A 19972-nucleotide genomic window follows, 5' to 3' on the forward strand; every position below is an offset into this window, starting at 1 on the left:
GGTGTGCAGCCCCGGTGTCTCCTCAGAGCGTTCCCAGCTGGAAGCCAGGGGCAGGGGAACTTCCCAGCTGTCTGAGCAGCTCCAGGACATGATCACATTTCACACAATGCACAAAAACACCCCTTCTCCTCCTCTTCCTCCTCCTCCTCCTCCTCTTCCTCCTCCAACCCTTCTTTCTCTCCCTGTCTTTCCTCTGCTCTCTCGCTTATTCCTCGCTCCTCCCTCCCTCGCTCCCTCTCTCCCCCTTCCTTCGGCTTTTCTCCATTTCCCGTTTCTTTTCCTTTCCTCCCCACTCCCTGCCTTCTGGATATATACGCCCACACACTCAGAGCCAGTTTCTGTTGACCTTTGGTACACCCACCACTTCCTGTCCAGGCTCTGGAGGCCGGCACTCTGCCCAATTAATATCACACTGATTTTCTCTTGGTTATTCCTTTAAAAAAAAAAAAAAAATGCTGTTGGCCTTTCTCAAAACAATACAACTCATACTTATATTCATATTCATAAAAGTTTGCTGGCATCCTCAAAAAACAAAGTGTGCGAATATATTTTATTCATAAGGATGGGTCTTCGAGATTTCCTCTGCCTCTAAAGAAGCAATGTGAACTTTAACAGCAAAATGACACAAATTTAGACCTTTTCAAATGTAGTTCAGCTAAAGGGTTATTCCAGCAATTTAGAGTTATTCTTTTATATTTTATTCAATTTTGTAAAGAATTGTCAAAATTGATTCGATTTGATTTGAAATTCTTTATTCAGTCACATCACACAATAGCAAACATTATCGGCACTAACATTATCGACAAAATAGTGACTGAAAAGGCACAGGCAGAAGCATAATGCTTATATTAATGCCTGTCCTACATACCAAATTAAGCTACCCGGCATTCTTACAATATAAAAAACAAACTTACAATAAGACATAAGACAACAACTAACAAGCAAACGAACCAACAAAACAAAGCAGCGCAGGAGAAGCTATCTCAACTATATCTCTAATACAGTTTATAATATTTTCCTACAGAGACCCATCAAACACTATTGTACTTCTCAAGAGATTAATATATTGAACTGTATGTGTAAAATCGCTGCAATAATGATGATGTCACCCCCACTGTGCTGTGATTTAGTGCAGCTTAAACCAGTTGCGACCATCTAACATATGCTACCCTGCTCGAATTTGAATATCAGCGTATTAATGAAAGCCAGCAGGAAGAGGTCAGTTCACAGACAACCGATGACATCACTTGAGCAACAGAGGAGCCTTTGTTGGTGCCACTCTCCTCATATATCCTCCCCACCCAGGGCCTGCATGGCTGGCAGAGGAAATATGGGTCAGTGGGTCTCATTCCATGGCATCAGTGCTGCTGCTCTATTAATATACAGGTGCTGTTATTATGGCCTGGTGGGAGGGAAGGAGGGAAGGCAGCTGTTTCACCTCTCAGTTGATGTACTACTAAGATGCACCACTTGAGGTCCCTGTACTACAGCTATTGACAACGCCATGAGTTCACACAAGTTACCTTGAGGTCGAGTATTGGAGTTAAAGAGAGAGAGGGCAGAAAGTGTTGTGCATGTACAAAGAGTCTTCTTTATGTGTTGTTTCAGCCAGCGCTGTCATGTGATAAATCCATGTGGAGCCTGAAGGAGCCTGAAGGAGCATGCGGTCAGCTGGTGTGGACGAGCAGCACCAATCATCAACAACACCCACACATGGCTCACATGGATCGGCCTCGGACACGTTTCAGAACAACCCCACCGGAGCAGAAATAATACCTCTTGAGGATGTTAACAAATTTATGGCCTGTGGAGAGTGAGCTCAGCCTCATGATGCATTAAAGCATTCCTCAGGCCTGACACTGGACGCGAGGGGTGTGAGTGTCCTCCCTCCATGCTGTGACTCATTGATCTGTCGGTATTATCTTCACAAAAAAACGGTTGGTGTGGTCCTGCAGCGACGGGTTACCAAGGCAACGTCTGTGTCAAACAACAGACAAAAGTGTTGATTCAATCAGTATGAGGCTTTAATTTACACCTGTAGAAAGAGTGAAGGAGTAAAGCCTGGCACCCTGCACAGGAGTGTGATTAGTCTTATGATTGGGGCTTTTACACCATCATGGGTCCAGATAAGTGTAAAAAAAAAAAAAGCTCTAGGTAGCTCATCTCACACTTATCTGTGTCGACGTTCACACCAATCCATCAGCCGGGCTGCTCATCTGCCAACTCAGTTAATCCTAACTGTCTTCTTTCCATACAAGCCCCCTCTGTCTCTCACCTTTCCCCCTCTTCCTTTATCTCCCTCCCCTCTCTCTTTCTCCTCCCTCGCTCTCTGGAGATGCTGTTGTTTCGCTCTGCTCTGCTCTGCTCTGCTCAACTCGGCTCTTATGAGTGGAGGAAGGAGCCCCAGGGAAGCGAAGGAGAGGATGTATCCCAGAGGGCTGTTTAGTGTTCTGCCTTTTTTGTGGACCAGCATGCCCCAGACAGGCTGACAAGCAGCTCCATGCACTCGGAGGCACTAGCAGGGGCAACGGGCCCCTGGTCTATTTAAAACACGAGTTCAGTCATCCACACAAAACACTTGGCCTTTCAGTCTCTTTGCACTGACATGTTCAGAATTATTCTCTAAAGCAAAGTGGAAAATGGTTTAAAGTAAAAAAAGAGAAAAAAAGGGAGGGTGTGTTTTTCTCTTCTTGCATTTGCTTGGATCTGCAAAATGGGAGTCATGTTCTGCAAATTAAGTGATTAGAGTGCAGTGGGACAGCTGGTATAGAGGAGCTCATATACATATACTGTATACATACAGCTTATTAGAGAGGAGTACAGGTCAGCATAGTGGCCCTCTGCCTGGCAGGCAGCCAGACGGGGAGGCGTTATCATTAGAGACCCTGCTGTTGTGTGTGTTGATCTGAGGCAGATGAAAAGCGTGCAGCAACAGCTCCGCGCCACAAAAGGGCTTAATGACGCGTAGCTGAGTCGACACGGGTTTTCAAAAAGATGGAGGGGCCGGACAGACACAGAGACACAGAGAGGGGTACGAAGGGGTTAGCGACCACACAGTCGTGCTCCTGAAGGTTGGCTGGAAATAGTCAGAGGAAAAAACATTATTGACAGACAGAGCGCCAGTGATGGAAGACACACTCAGATCTTTCACACAACAAAAATGTGAAATCCACAAACAAATCAGAGCTCACATCATTATCAGCAAAATATATTTAAGTCTCAAGAGTACAATTACTAATTCTGCACAGAGATTGTTTTACATTACATTATTTTGATGTTGATTATTAAAGGAAACTAAACTCAACTTCACAAATCTATGTTTTCATTTTGGGACTTTTCAATCTGAAACTGTTAGATACATAAAACCATCCAAGATCTTTGGAGGTTAAATCACTTTTCTGGCTGAAAAACAAACAAATCACAGACACGAGAGGTGACGAAAGGCCTCAACAAAACACTGCTGTTTAGTAGACAAAAGGGGCTGAGAATTACTTGTTTTACCTTTAACAATGCACTGCACTATGAGATTATCACATTAATTTATGTAAATGTGTAACTGAGAAGCAAATAGTAAACTGAGCTGCCATAGGTGAGGTCAAAAGTACAAAATGCACCGCAGTAATGTAGTAGCATGGAAGGAAAATATATTAAAGCTATCTGAGAGAGTGTACAGTGTTACTTTTCTCTAGCAGTGAAGTTTAATATTCCTCATTACCCAGACTTTGGTAAAACATAGCCTACACAAGCAGCAGAAATTACACATTATGACTGTAACAATTTGCATTATGACTATAACGATTTGCAAATTCAAACATTTGTGTTCTCCAACTTAGTCTCTACAATGATTCACAGAGGCAGCTGACAGCCTCCACTCAGCTCCCTGCAAACTCTGCTTATAATCAATGAAAGGATCAGGAGAAAGCCTGCGCACTGACATGGAAACGCATCCCCAGTTATGTATTTGTCTTCCAGGCTCCTTCTTCTTTTTCCACACTAATAGGCAGCTGTGGAGTTTTTTTTTTTTTCCTAAGCAGAGCCATCTCTTGAAATATCCCTCATCCTTTTCATGACTTCACGTGATAACCCAAGTCATGCCTCTGTGCTAGCGGGCACAGCATGGCTGAGTGTAGGCTATGTAACATTAAAGATGCAAAACTACAGCAGCAGGAGACACGGGATAAAAAAAAAAAACTAGAGTGGGTTGTATAGACTGTGGCAGCTGCTTTGAAGTGGAGTGGCAAGTTTAAGGAGAAATTTGTCTTTTTTTTTCTATGATAATCTTTCATTTTTGCCTTTACACTCAATGAATGGAATAGTCGTGGGCGCGCATCGCGTGGCGAGTACGCGCTTTTTCTTTTTCTTTTTTTTTTTCCACCCAGCGGCTCAAAGCAGAGAGTTCTGTTTTTGGAGAGGGAGGAGAGAGGACTGCACGGAGGACCACCACACTGCTGCACACACACACAAAATGACCCGTGTAAAAAACCTCTCGCGTCCTCCGAGGAAGCCATGAAGTGTCCTTTGGTGTGTGTGTGTTTTTCGGCGAACAGGAAAGGGGGGCTGTGAAGTGAAGAGGCGCTCCTCCGAGTGTGTGTGTGTGTGTGTGTGTAGTCCGCCGTACGCAGGAGCCACTGTTGTTGCCAGTTCCTCGGAGAGAAAAGGACGGGATCAGCAGAGAGAAAGAACCGGGGAAGAAGAAGTTTGTGCAAGATGCAGGGGGTTTCGGCTACGGGTAAGTGAACCGTCCTTGGTGATTACTGTAAATGCGGATTTCCCTTTCTGTGTTTCTGTTTTTAAAAACATACAGTTTCTGCGGTTTTTCTCCAAGTTGTTTCCAAACGGCTACAGCAGCTTTGCATTGCGCACAGGGTTTGAATTCCGAAATGCTTTTGCCAGCTGTCAGCGGGGCAGCTGCGGCCCTGCATCAACTCCAAAACAACGTGAGGAGTTGTCTGAGCTCCACACAGACACTCTGAGGGCTGCGTAAATGCTCCATTGGGAAGCTGGAGCTGACACGGCAAGAATAGGAGCAAAGCCGTGCCAAACCCTGAGTAAAGGAGCTGTGACCTCACACACACACACACACACACACACACACACACTCACACATGCACACACTAATACACACATATACACTCACACCAATACACACACACACACACACACAGACAGATATAGCTACTATCTGTATTTAACTGGAAATCTAATTTGACCCACAATGAGGATGTTAGTTCAGATGACAATCATTAGGATGATGAAGAGTCATTCATCCTGTGTGTGTGTGTGTGTGTGTGTGTGTGTGTGTGTGTGTGTGTGTGTGTGTGTGTGTGTGTGTGTGTGTGTGTGTGTGTGTGTGTGTGTGTGTGTGTGTGTGTGTGTGTGTGTGCGCTACAGTGTCCCTGTGTGGAATGTGATTTGAGTGGAGGAGAGTCTGTCTGATGCAGAGCTCATGAGATTAAAGCTATGTTGAAAGTATCTGCCAGTTTGTCTGGGAGGACAGCTGCTGGGGAGACTTATTGTTGTTTGAGGTAGACTGTTTGTTTGTGTACGTGTGTGTGTGTGTTTGTCAGTGTGTGTGTGTGGTTTCCTCTCTGCATTACATAGATAGATATTTTCGATTGTGAGATAAACTACTTCTCGATTTGCATTTCACCGCGGTCACACAGGGACGGCCACTTTGGTGCTTTTGCTTGCTTGTCTTTCTTTTCGTTCATTATTTGCCGTGTCCAGGTCATTGTTCATGTGTCATGCGTTGTGTTTTAGCAAAGTGCTGCTGAGATGACAGATCTGGGCCATTTGGCTTAATATTCCTATCAACTCAACGCTTATAAGTGAGTTAGTGTGAGAACCGGCGTCCGTATGAGTTTCAGCTAAATCTCAAGACCTTTTCACAGAAAGGCCACAGAATAAAGTGCTAGCATGCAGACAAAGAGGGGAGTGAGGGAGGGGAGGGAGGGAGGGGGGGTTATGAGAGAGAGAGAGTGATAGAGATGAAGTGCTGATGGGACGATATCAGGCTGCAGCAGAGGTGAGCTATGCAGAGAGAAAAAGAGTGTGTTTGTTGTGAGACTCTGGGGAGGAATCGATCTGCTGTCCTCCTGGCTGACTTTCTTTTTCCGGCAGTCCAGCGGTGTATCGTTTCTCTCCCCCACACACATTCATTCCCAAGGCCTTGCTCCCGCTCCCTCCCTCCCTCCCTCCCTCTCTTTTACAGTTCTCTCTTTCTCTCCCACACTGTCCCAAATCAATCTCTGCCCCCTCTTCTCCCCATCTGCATTGAACCCCCTCTCCCCGACACACGACTCTTTAGCGGTCACTGCAACTGCCATCAGATTAAATGCATGTAAAAGTTTTTCCCCTTATGTTCCCTCAGCTCTACATCCACATGGGAATCCAACCGTCCCATGCACTCACCAGTGCTTATTTTTGTGTTTACGATGGGAGGGTCAAAGGGGTTGTAGGCTGCTCGCATCAAATCATTGGAGAATCTATTAAAATAAACCACATCACAAATAAACTGCGGTCGGATAGATAGCATGCCGCTCAGTTTGAATTCCACCTCAAGCCTCAGACTGGTTTTCCGACTCCATAAAGTTTTCTACACTCCCCTAATGCTTCCATCACATCTCGCTCAGATGTGGGTGAGTGTGTCTCCTCCGCAGATGCAGGACAATGGTGGTCCACGACGTTTTGGCAGAGGAACGCACCAGCGTGGATGTCCTGGCTGGCTGTTTAGGTTATTTATTATTAACAAAAAGCTATTGGAGCTGTCTGTGTTTAACCAAGCCAGTGTAAACATCTCCCCTCCGTGTTAGATAAACATAGAGCACGGGAGTTAGGGAGGAGGATGGTGAGAATATTATCTGCCCAGCTCCCCTTTGTTCCCACTTTTTTTTATTTTGGAGCTCAAATATCCCAGCTGTTAGTCTCATGATCAAAACTGTGGTTCATCTGCTGTCAGTGAAAGCACCGCCGGTCTGTTATTCACTTATGCATTAAGTCAGGAGGATGGAGGTGTCAAAATGATCAATGTATCACAGGCTCTATAACACTATAACACAGTGTTAGAGTGGAGAAAGAGAGAGATAGCAGGTGATTAGCAGCTCAGTCACGTGGATGCCATGATGTGTTGGAGAAAGTTGTTTCCAACTCACTGGACAGGAATGAATGAGTGAGATGGTTTGCATCCTCTGATACTGAGCTGTCCCAGATAAGATGTTAATGTGATGACTGATGGAAGAGACATGGTTCCTGGCTGACGTTTAATCCCTGCAGCCGTTTTTAGGTTCCATGTAGCCTAACTAACACTGATATTTAACAATGAATTATTGATATTGTGTCAATAACACACACACAGTCATTTATGATAATATTGAGATGGCAGATGTTAGTCGTCGTGTATGTATCTGTAGTTATATCTACAGTTATGATAACAGACTCTCTCCACCTCCATTCACTCGTCTTTTGGCGTAATTCTTTTGTCACAAAAGAGACAAAACACAATAAACAAGTATATGTATATGTATATGTATGTGTGTATACAGTATATATATAGTCTTTTATTAGATAGGACAGTAAAGAGAGATAGAAAGGCAGGGAGAGAGACATGCAGTGAAGATTGTCTCAGCCAGGAGAATAACTGGCGATCACCGCTTTGGACTATATGGGATGTGCTCTAACACTCGACTACAGTACAAAGCACCCCACAATAAACAAAACTTTAAAAAAAATTAAAGATAAACCTGATGATAACTTAATTTTTTGTCTATGACAAAGTCAAGAATCAAAACCTATGCTCATCCATAACATCTGGAGTTTAGCCAAAGATGCTGCACAGAAGAACCAAGCACATGTACAGATAAAATCTAAATATGACAAAATCTTCAGCTGTCAAAAACAGCTCGGCCTGTGTTCAGCTCATTTGATAATATCAGCTCCTCTGATGCATCAGTATAACATCAGTATCAGTACTTGGGCTAATGCCAGTTGGCTGCTGCCACTTAACGCAGTGATAGGAGTCACAGCACTGGAGCTAAAAGATCCGCTGCTCTACACATGGGTTGTTTTGATTTGACATTCTCAAGGTGACCAACAGACCAGTCATCCACCAAGTCGGTGTGTGTTCCCGTAAGCACCAATCTCTAACATCCCCTGAATACTTTACTCCTCCATGTCTCCGTCTCTTTCTGTTTATGTGTGTGTGTGTGTAAGGGAAAGAAAGAGAAGGGAGGGAGAAAGAGACAGCATGACTCAGTTTCAGAGCCATTCAGAAGCTTCAGGCTCTTTCCTGTCCTGCCTGAGTGTCACATTGATTTTCCTAATGGTGGTCATGTGTGGGTCCTGCTGTTGCAAAGACTTCAGCGAAGACGGCGTTGCAGCTTGTGTGTGTGTGCGTGTGTTGAAGGAGATCTCTGATGTGACCCCTTTTTCTGACGAGTCATTTTCAGTTAAAGTGTTTTTTTTTCTGCACTGTTGCCTGGTAGAGTCCCATCTTCAAGTCTTTACCCATGCAGCTTCCTGCAAATGTCACGTCAAGTTGTCACAGTGGTTTTGTTAAATGACCTCATGCCTGCACTTGATAAAACAGGAGTTAATTATGTTTGCAAGTCTGAGTGAGGCACACACACACACGACACGTTTACAGACGGCTGGTTGAACCCAGGGTGTTAATCGAAACTAGTTTGTTTTAGATGTTGCTCTTGTGTCTGTGTCCAGAGTGAATACACTGTTGATACTGTGATTGACGCTCCTGTTTAACTGGTTCTTGAGTCATTTGCAGGAACGCTGCTTTGAGAGGTGTGTTTTGACTTATTTGAATTGTTGTCACAAATGTAAATAATATTGTATTTTTTAATTGCCTCCTCCTATTAGGAAGAGTATTGTAAGTGTTATCACAGCCAGGTTGTGACCACACCTAATTGTTGCCTTTAATAGGAAGTAGCTCTAAGGCTGCAGGTTCTTAGGAACTTGGGGCGGTTCCCATTCCTTGTCAGTTGTGATGCCAAAGGTGAAATAGTATCTTTTGTTATGTTTTTTTTATTGTTTAGTGTGGACAAATTGTGTTTATTATAAATTCTTTGATTGTGTCGTTGCAGGATTGAAAGTGGAAACAGTGGAAGTAAACATGAAAAGTCAAAAAGAAAGACTTTGTAGCACTTGTTTTGTTTTTGTTTTGGTATCCCTTTTAATCTTAGATTTATTTTGTGGTCCCTTCAAGGACCCCGACCACTTACTTGGGAGCCATAATAATTCAAAAATGTGACACCTTTGGTCCCACAAATTCCCAAAGATCAACTTTTTTTGATTGATATTGATGATCAAAGTTTGTAGAATAATTGCTATATTACAGCATTTTCATATTTCTGTAGTGTTTGAATCCCTGTCATGCAACAAAGGAGGCAGTGATCTTATAGCTCCTTCTTACGGCATGGTGGCTGTTCAGTTTAAACTGAACTTGACTTGACTCTAGCTTTTTAGATTTCCTTCAGGCAAAAGCGGAAGGTATTTTTTCTCCTAAACCTCCACTTAGGTTCAGGCCATACCAGAAGGTGACATGAAAGGACTGCTAATCGGACTGAACTGTCACTGCTGAGTCATTGTTATTGTGCGCATAGTTGGCAACCTGCAAAACCAACCTGTGGTCAAAATAGGGATGTTCCTCTGTTTGGTGTTCCCTGTATTGTTTGTCATTGTTCAAAAATGGTGTCAAGGTAACTTTGGGTGTCATCGCCGTAGTAGCATGTGATGCTGGTAGAGTAACTGCACTGCATTGAGGGGATACTATCTACAGCCAGAAGTTGAGCTCTAAATTCCCTGACTCATCTTACACAGAAGTCTGTGACACAACAGTCACGTTCTTTCAGTAGAGCCGAGCTGGAGTTTGCAACGAGGAAGTGCTATCAGATTGTATATGTCAACATTAAAATGAGTATTCAGTAAATACAAAATGAGCCGCATCAGAAGATCACAGTGACACTCATGGGTTTTCACAGATTAGTAAGTGTGAGCTGGAGTGTGACAGTCGGGGAGAGCAGCAGCGTTGAGTCAAATGCTGTTTGGTATTAGGATGTTTCTGTTCAGAGCAGCACTCCTTCCTGCACAATATGTTTATACTGGAGGTCTCTTGGCTTATAGTAGGGTTTGGCTGACACACACGCACACACTCACTCATGCACATACACACACAGAAGGCGGAAGTGACCTAGATTTCCTAAATGGTACCAACTGTTGAGGCCTTCTAGAAATGGACAGAATTACTTGGTGTCACCCAATAAAGGGACAGCCATGTCAAATATTGAGCGTTACCCCAGAGACTAAATGAATCTCATCCTAGGTCGTCCAGATAGATGGGAGCTGCGTGTAAACCAGATGCTAGATTACGCTGCTTTTTAAGCTTCTGAGAGTGGGAGTTTTCATCGAGGGTCACTGACTGACTCTCCATGGCCTGCCTAAAAATGGAAGAAAACAAACAATCTGAGGGCAACCGCTGAGATCTGACAAACAGAACCGAGAGGGAACCCAGTTCAGTTATCTTTTAACACCCTAAAAGTCTTTGTTTGTGACTCAAACACAGGCTGAGAAGGTCAATTCCTCCACAGGCCTCTGTGTCTGTGTCTGTGTCTGTGTCTGTATCTGTATCTGTGCCTTCTTCTCCAGTCTGCTGTCTGTCTGTCTGGACTGGACCTACTCTGATGAGGGGGATTTTCCTGGGAAAGTCATATGGAAAGAAAAAAACAGAGCCTTAATAGTAAAAGCATGTTCCATTCTATTTCTCTCCCCCCTTTGTGTGTGTGTGTGTGCGCGTGTGTGTCTGTGTGTGTGTGCATTTTATGAGTTGAGCTCCTTTCTAGCACACTGAAGGCATTGTGTTTTTCCTCTCTGATCATCAGAGGAGCAGGCTCTCTAGAAGCAGGGCTTCCTGTACACACTGGGGTGAGGCAGGAGGAAGAAGAGGAGGAAGAGGAGGAGGAGAGAATGAGGGAGATGGAGCCAGGTGGAGGAGGTCACCTCTAGGTTAGACAGTTGAGCATCTGCAGTCTGGTTCACAGCTTTAATGGCAACACAGATTCCTGTGAGTGAAGCTTGAAAAATAGTTTTACGACCAGAGCGCGACTGATACATCTGAACGGTCGACAGGGAACGAGAAACTGGGACATGATGAGATCATTTGGAAACAGTGTTGACAAGTTTGTTAAATATCTTGCTCCATGCACATTGTCATAGTAGCCAAATATGTGATAAATGTTCAGTATTCTTCTTAGAGCCACCAGATCTCACGGAAAACGCACAGAAAACAACAATTTCTTTATGAATATGTGTCTAATATACACTGTTCTTTTGTTCAGGTAACATTTTCAGAAATCTCCAGTGCACAGCTGGACGCATACATTCACAACCTCTTCATAAATATTTAAGTCTTTCGGTAGGAATGAACTGTGTTTAGGCTGAGCTCCTCTAACAGGCAGTGAAAATCAAAAAGGACTGAGAGATGAAGGAAAACACTGTTGCCTTTGGTCTTTGTTGCATGTGATTTCTTGACAATATCACCAGTCTTATCCTTTAAGGGATCCTCTTCAATCTTGTTTATATAATACATCTATTAATATGCTGATTATTGTTTGATTTAAAAAAAAAAGAAGGAATTATTGATTCAAGCCTTAAAAATCCATATATACAGTATACATACTGTATTCCCTCCGTGGTATAAGAATCTTCAGCCTCTTATATTTTATCAAGGTTACATTTTTCATGTGGGATTCTGCTGGTTATGTGCAGGGATTGTTTTTGCGGCTGTGCTGTCAAGGACACTCGGCTGCTCCGAGGTGCAGAGTTAAAAGGCCAAACATGGACATTGTTTAAAGGAGTGTGTGAGTTTGGTATGTTCTTGCAGTTACACGGATGCTGTTTGTTAAAGCAGCCAATGTGCTTGCGGGCCGCAATGTAACTCTCTGACAATGAAATGATGATCGATCACCATGCTCAGATTTCAGGAAGCTGATTCTCAAACCACAGCAGCTGCCTGCAGGAAAGGAAATCAATCTGAAAATCTCATATGACATAGAAAATGGTCAAGAGTAATGCAACTGGACATGGTTTGACTTTCAAATATGAAGCATGTTTACAATATTGGCATATAAAATGGCATATTTTTATATTTTGAAGATCGGGGTCTATTTATTTATTTATTTTAATTGTCTTAATTTGGAATAGATCGCTGTAACAAAACAATTTTCCTCAGGGTGTTAATGAAGTGTTTCATTCTGATTGGTAAAGTCATGATTACTCGTCGAGGACTTTATGTCCTTTCAGCTAAGTTTAGCCCACTACCCCCAACCCCCCCCCCAGCCCCTCCCCCCTCTCTCCTAATCACCACACACACTCCGCCATTCACATTCACTCACCTGATGCAGCCATAAACCATGTTGTAAATGTCTTCCTAGTCTGGCTGATTGCAGCCAACAAAGGCGGCCTGTGTTGCATTCTCCACGCTCTCTCCCCTGGGTGCCCCCTCCACCCTCCAACCCCCTCCCCCCTCTGCCCTCCGCCCCCTCCCGCTCTGCCCTTCTGTTGTCATTAACCATTGTCTCTCTTTCCTCTTCCTTCCTTTAAGTCTGTGTATTATTGTAACGGAATAAATCACGCGGGGCGCCAGGTTTTCCTGCTAATATCCAACACTTGCATATTACGACCTTCTTAACATTTAATGGGACACACAGACAAACACACACACACACACACACAGCCTCAGCCACTGTCAGTTAACAGGAAACTAACTTTTCCTTGCTCTATTCTCCTTCACTCTACCAGTCTTAGCCTGACACAGATCAGCTCGTCTTTAAATGGCACGACTGTTTGAACAGGGCGCTCATTTAGTTCACTATAAGGCACTGCCACATAGTGAAAGTTGTATTGTGTGCAGCCTTTTCTGGTTTGGGTGCAGGCATTCACCATTCAACAGTCCCAAGTGCTCTGAGTGAGTGTGTGTGTTTGTGTGTTTGTTTGTGTGATAGTATACAGCTATATGAGAAAGATGCTGCTGTCAGTGGAAAAGCTCTGTGGTGTGATTTGTCAGTAATGTAGATTTATCCTCCCTCATGAGCTTTGAATCATCTTCTTCTTGTACATCTCAGCTCTTTTATTGCTGTCATTCTTCAAACGCTGACTCAGCAGCTTCAAATTAAAACAGGCGAACCAGCTCTTACAACCAGGTTTTTCTTCTTATCATTCAAAGATCATTCATAATGTCAGATGATGATTTTATTTCCCACTAGTCCCCCCCCTCCCGGTAACAACAGCAACAAAAAACTCTACTGTATTTTGTTATTGTCAATTCAAAGCTGAGTGTACAGCAGCCGCTGTACCACTAGATGGCACTGTTACGTTGCGCCTGCAAAGAACCTCACAGCAGTTTTTAAATACAAGAGACAGGAGATTATCACATCACTTTCTCTTTAGTTTGAAGTGCAGCTATAATCACTAATGACTTCCTGCAGTAGGAGTGCACTTTATAACAGTGGATCCCAGTCTTGCTGTTGTAACTCCCACAACAAATGAGGTGTCATGAGATGATTTCAAGACGGGGAAGTATAGAAAAAACCCCACAAACATTTATCTGACTTGACTCTTAGTTTTTGATGTTTTTCTATACACAAGTCTTTGGGCCAGGATAAAATGACTGAAAAACAGACAAAAACTCTTTTGGTTGATGTACTTAAAATTGATGGAGTGATGAGAGATCATAGTAGACTAGACTGCTTTGTTTTTTGGGCCTATTATCTGTCATGAATATGTTTTCAGTGTGCTCCTGTCTGAACAGTGATGTATTTGTGATGAGTTTTGTGCACTCAGGCCATCACCACCACTTTCTGCTCTCTCTCTTTCTCTCTCTCTCCCCCTCCAGCTCTCCCTCTCTCTCTCTGCTGCTCTCATTCTGGGTGACATCAAGGTGCCTCACACTGAAGGTCACCCTGACAGCAGCAGGCCAACAACTCGCCACCGTCTCCTCTCCCTTTTTCCTATTATAGTCTGCTGCACCACCCCACCCGTCAGTGATTTATCATGCTATACTACACTGACTCTGTAATGACTTTGTGAAACAAGATAGCACTGTTTTATGGCGACGTCGAGATCTGGACTCTGACTTTACGGCTTTAATGGCTGCATGCCTTTTTTGCAATGACTTGCATTTTCACCAGAAGTGGAGGATCCCCCTCCCTCCCTCCCTCCCTCCCTCCCTCCTTCCTCGTGTCACGGTGTGTCGCCAAGATCCTGCCTTTGTTTTAAACTGTCATCCCGTGATTTGAACCTGTGAGCTCCTATGGCCACTGCACTGCGCCTCCTGCCCGCTCCAGTCCCAGCATGCCTTGCACCAGCCACAGCTCTCATCACAGGACAGTCGTAACACCCTGCGCCTAATGAGGAGATGAGAGGTACATCCACACAGATGGATCCTGTTCCTGTGGCCCCGTTGTGGATTATCTTCCTCAGTTATTTCAGGCTTTCAGCATTTTTTTTTTATTGAGGCCCTAATTCACTAACAAGCCCTTTCATTAGATTTACATCGATCCTGAAAGGTCAAAATGTAATAAAACAACCGACTGCCTCAGGCTGCTTGGCATCTGCATGTAATCCATGCATGTGTGCGTCTATGTGTGTGTGTGTGTCAGCTGATTCCCCGAAAAGCCAGTTCTGTGTGTGCTGCTTTAAACGCCTGCAGCTAAGTCATTGTAATTAATTTCTTCCAAAAACATCCTTTAAATATGAAGTGCATGTACTGTGGGCTCTTAAACTGCCATCTATCACTTCACTGCTTGTCAAAGCTGAATGATGAGTCTCATTAAGTTAGGACACACACATACACGGATGCTACAGTACGCCGGCCTTCTGTAGCAGGACTGCTGCTGCGCTCCACTTGCAGTCAATAAGTGATAAACAAAAACAAAACAGCTAGATGCCAGTCATCCTTCCTCTAATCTACTTGACAGCTGGGGAGAGTGTGCCAGCAATACACTTATAGGTAAAGCACTCATAACCACAACAAGATTCAACCCTATTACAGTAAGTAGCTTGTGGGCCTGCTCCTCTGAATGACAGTCGGTGGAGGATTGCATCATCGTTGTATCGTGTTCAGTGGAAGAAATATGACTGGAGTGAAGTGGATCTTGTTTCAGTCAGTGAGCTGTCAGTGTGCGCTCACTCATTCACAAGTGGAAGCTCTGGATGTTTTGCATTCTGCCTTTGTGGGTTCGCATTTTTTTTGTCTTTACATCGCATGCATGCGCCTGCAGCTGTGTAACAGTGTAAAAAGCTGCAATACTGAATTTTGTTAGAGGCAGACCTGAACCATTCACACAGATATCACTGTTGAACAGATCCTTCAGTTTTCCCTCTGGAGGACACTCTCCCATTGGAAGCGTCCAGAGTTAAACGGTGTTGGTTCAGTGAAGCGTTGGTCATTTTTCACGCTGCTCTTTTGGGTGTACTTTACTTGCCGTCGTGTGATCAATCATGTCAGATCACTGCTGGTGACAAATGTCCTCGTGTGTATTCCCCATCACACACACACACACACACACACATACACAAAGATGCACAGACCTTTGTCATCCATCACCTGCTTCCTCGTCCTCACCTTGCACACCTTTTGCTCTTACATGTGGCCGACACATGAAGTCTGAGCGTCTAATTTTGGTCGCAGGTATTCTGCCGCAAAGCTCAGAACTAAACAGAACTGTGGAAATAATGTTGAAAGTTGAAAGGTTTTATGTTTTTGTGCAGATGGAGGTGATGGTGGGGTCTCGGTGCATGTTTGCCTTCTGTTGATGCTAAGCTGGGTGAAGCAGGCCGCCCCCGCATCATCATCATCATCATCACCACCACCACCATCGCCCTCTCTCTCTCTGTTTTTCTTTGACCCCACGTACCTCGTGTTCTCATTTCATTTTTTTGTGCCAACCTTTTTCCTCATTTGAACCATTTATTTTTACTCTGTTTCTCTCTCTATCTCTGCTGCACAGTAATCTCTACTGAGCCGTGCATAATCATAGGCCATCTGGGCGCTGTAGGGAGAGATGAGCTCGCCTCGCAGCTCGTCAGATGACCAAAAGCACCGTGGTGGTGGGTGGACACGCGCTCGCGCACCTATGCTCACACACTTCACTTATCCGTGCACGGTCACACCTTTAATAGTTATACAAACCGTCACGGGGATGCTCACTTGCATCGCACCTTTCAAGCCCATACTCAAGGACAAACAAAGCGTTGCAGTGATGAAACGCTGTGGAAATAAACGGCATCACATTTGAAACCAAATCACACTGTTTTCAACACCACTTAATGATGTTCCCCACACATACACAGTGTTGCACTTCAAAGCTGGTCAAGCACAAGAGAGCTGCAGGGGAAAAATGGTCTTTGAGAGCAACAAAAGAAAAGACATTGTATGGAAATGTGAGTGGTTTATTATTTTTTGCATTGTCCAGCCAATCTGTGGTTTACACAGAACACAATCATCTGACCTCCAGACAGGAACCCAACTCCAATAACAAGCCCACTGTATTTTATTGTCTGTTATTTCTAATACTGCTCCGCTGTCTGCTTCACCGACAGCTCGTCTTTTCTGAGCGGCTGCAGAAGAGCTCGTGGAGATCATTAATAGATTGCTGACTGCTGGTTAATTTAAAAAAACCTGCCCCTCTGGTTTCATAGATGCAGCATCGTGAAAATTGGATCACACGAAGAAGACTCCTGTAATTATATTCTAATTATTCCATGGAGAGTTATGTTTTGAACTGAGCCACATCAGCAAAGCAGCTCCCCTGTGAGTTTAGTAATGAATAAAACCAAAGAAGTTTTAACCTTCATGCCACAATAAACACCGGCAGCACCCGCAGTATCGACGCTCTTTGTCTGAAGTAATGTCTTAAAATTGATCAACATCAGTCAGTACAGATTTTGGCAGCCAGTTCAACACCATAAGAGTAAGATTTTTTTCACAATTATTCATAAGATGAGTCCAGATGATAGATGGTTAGATAGTGTTTCGTCCTTTCATGGTAATATTTTTAACTCATGTATGTATGATTTTTATTCTAAGGGATATACTTTCTTGTTTTTCCTCCCCAACTGCTTCCTTTCTTATTTTTTCTTTCCACTTTATGTTATGCACCCACCATCTTTCCTGAGCCCCAGGCCCAGGCACCCACAGGCAGCATGGGACCAGTATAGAAATGCATTCTCCAGATCTCCCCACCACCAGTTGTCACTGCTCTAACAAAGTGGAACAGCAGTTCTAGCGCATCACATTTCTATCTGGGAGTAACATAGATAGTGGGATTATGCCTGGCTCCAGCCTCTTTGTAATTCAGATAAGACCTCTGTACCGCAGCAGATAGGTTTAAATATTAATAATGAATTAAAAGATTCTCCTCTGGGTGAAATATTAATGACTCCTTCTTTTAAGAGAGGCTTTGACTCCTAACAGAGGGGAGGGATGGCTGTGTGCTTGTTAAGAGTAATTTAAAACATCTCTTTGATTTTTTAGCTGCTGAGTGTTTGAGGAGTTAAGGTAGAGGAGAGACCTTCAGGGTCAATATTTGAGCAGCCAGACTGTTGAAGACACTTTTATTCGATGACGACAGATGCGCGCCAATTAAATCTGACACATAAGACCACCTGTCTTCATTCATAACTATCATCAGGCCTCATTTCCTTCTGAAAGCTCTAATTGATCCCCTGTATTGAATCTTTGTGAGTGCAATTCCCCTCAGTGAAAGCTGATCCGCGGGCTTAGTGAGTCTACATGAATGTGTGTCAGTAACGGAGGAGGAAGACGCCGCCTGCGTCGAGTCGACCGTGTCCTTCCTCGACCTCTCTCCTCTGTTGATGTTTGTCTGGATGTTGTGTCTTGCTGGCTCTCCGGGACCTTCAATGACGTGTGAACATTATAGTTATTCATTCTGTGTGTGTGTGTGTGTGTTAGTCCGAGCTAGAGAGTGTAGATTTATTCGTGTGCGTGCGTGTCTGTGTTGTCTTTTTTTGGAGAAAAAAAAAATCCTGGAGTCGGGTCAACATGCTGTGGAATGTGAATTGTCACCATGACAACAGCCCAGTGTCCTCCTTCCGGCTTTCATCCGCAGGGTGCGATGCCGAGGCAGCTAAACCAAGTGTGCCATGGCATCAAGCCTCTTATTGATCTGAGCTATTTAAAAGACACTTATTTATATATATATATATATATATAGGCCTATATGCAGATTTCTGTACCAAGTCCCCTCTGACTCTAACTGGGCTAAGTCCTCAGTGTGTCTGCAGTAGACCGGGACTAGATAAAGAGAGGGAAAGTGTGTGTGTGTGTGTGTGTGTGTGTGTGTGTGTGTGTGTGTGTGTGTGTGTGTGTGTGTGTGTGTGTGTGTGTGTGTGTGTGTGTGTGTGTGTGTGTGTGTGTGTGTGTGTGTGTGTGTGTGTGTGTGTGTGTGTGTGTGTGTGTGTGTGTGTGTGTGTGTGTGTGTGTGTGTGTGTGTGTTTGTGTGTGTCTTCAATACAGTCCTTTGAAAGCCAGTTGACAGAAGTCTGGCAGACGTTCAAACAGTGCTGATGTGCAGTTTTGCATATTGTTGACGGGACTGTTGTGTGTAGCTACGTCTCAGTATTTGTTGCAGACCAGGCTGGGGGGGGCGTGGGGGTGGAGGTGAGGAGGGGGCGATGAACCGTGGCATCATATGCTTCAGTTTCTGGAGAGTGTAATCCATCGACAGAAGGGCAAACGTAGACATGTCTCTCTGCCATGTCTCTCACTGGCTGACCTTAATTTTTTTTCAATGAAATGGGTGAAAGAAACAAGCGCCTTTTCACGGTTTAAACGCCTGCGTTCAATTTTGATGTTAAACAAGGGAAAAAAATATACACATCCTTTTTTAATAATAAAACCAAGGCGATGAGTGGTGTTTTCCATCCCTGTGTGAGTAACAGAGGGATGGTAGGGGAGCGCGTGTGGTTGGCGAACCCACGGAGCAGATGTGTGACAGATGCCCTCCTCAGGTCAGTGGAGCAGAGAAGATTTAGACTAGTGTCAGTTCTCAATATTCCAGCGGGTTTACGTAGCGACAGAGACGGCGAATAATCGCACAGAGTTTCGTCTTTGTGGTGGGATGGAAAAAGAGATCATTGTTGTAATTAGTGAGAGTGGTAAAGGGGTGACAGAAGGGCAAGAAGAACTGTGCCAGCTTGTCTCATTTCCTCCTCTATCCTCTCTGTGAATCCATCTCTGTCTCTGGAAGCTTATGACACGTAAATCACAGTCCTCCTCCTATACAGTAGTCGCCCCCCTCTGCCAACCTCAGAGCATGAAGTCTATACTTTGAGCAGTGAAAACCAAAAAGGAGGCAACAAGATGGCGAGAGGTTCGACATTCCTCCCTAAACCACAGCTCACATTCCTCTCTTTGGTGTAAAGAGGGGGCACGAGCACCATGCCTCATTAGATAACCCACAAAGGCGAAGCTCTGCTCTGATTCGAAATGGGTTTTTTCTTTCTCCCTTCACTCGGACGACGTGTCCCTCAGGGCGGCTGCAGCACCGATTCACCCATTCCCTATCTTGTCTTCCCCCCCTTGTTGGAGAATATTTCACCTCAGCAGGTCTGCTATGGGTTTGAGCAGCCAGCTTTATTGCGGTGGAGAGCAGCACCTGCCCCCCCACCCCACCACACCACCACCCCACCCCAGTCCACTGTGATGCATAATTCACTGTGTGGCGAATTTCAATCAGTTCAGCCGGAGACGGCCCTGGCAATAAGCAGCTGCAGGTGAGCGGGTTCATCCAGGAGGACGTACGGCAGCTGTGTGGTTGCTGTTTCAACAGGAGGATCGATAAAGGCCTTGTCATTTTAAAACCCGTTCTCAACTCGCCTCCCAATTTTTTAAGGCTTCCTGCATTTCCTGAATCTAAATCGAACACAACCACCCATCCCCCTCTTT

General features: G+C 44.3%; 1 protein-coding gene across 1 annotated transcript in view; it reads left to right on the forward strand.

The window, feature by feature from the left end:
* The first annotated feature begins 4453 nt into the window (after positions 1 to 4453).
* Positions 4454 to 19972, forward strand: part of fgd (faciogenital dysplasia) — a 57091-nt gene continuing 41572 nt past the window's right edge. The window contains exon 1 of the mRNA XM_083974785.1: positions 4454 to 4729. Within this exon, the coding sequence (XP_083830911.1) occupies positions 4708 to 4729 (22 nt within the window). The 5' untranslated portion in view covers positions 4454 to 4707. The remainder of the gene's footprint in view (positions 4730 to 19972) is intronic.

The sequence above is a fragment of the Trachurus trachurus genome (genome assembly GCF_905171665.1).
Source record: "Trachurus trachurus genome assembly, chromosome: 7".
NCBI classification, from domain to species: domain Eukaryota; kingdom Metazoa; phylum Chordata; class Actinopteri; order Carangiformes; family Carangidae; genus Trachurus; species Trachurus trachurus.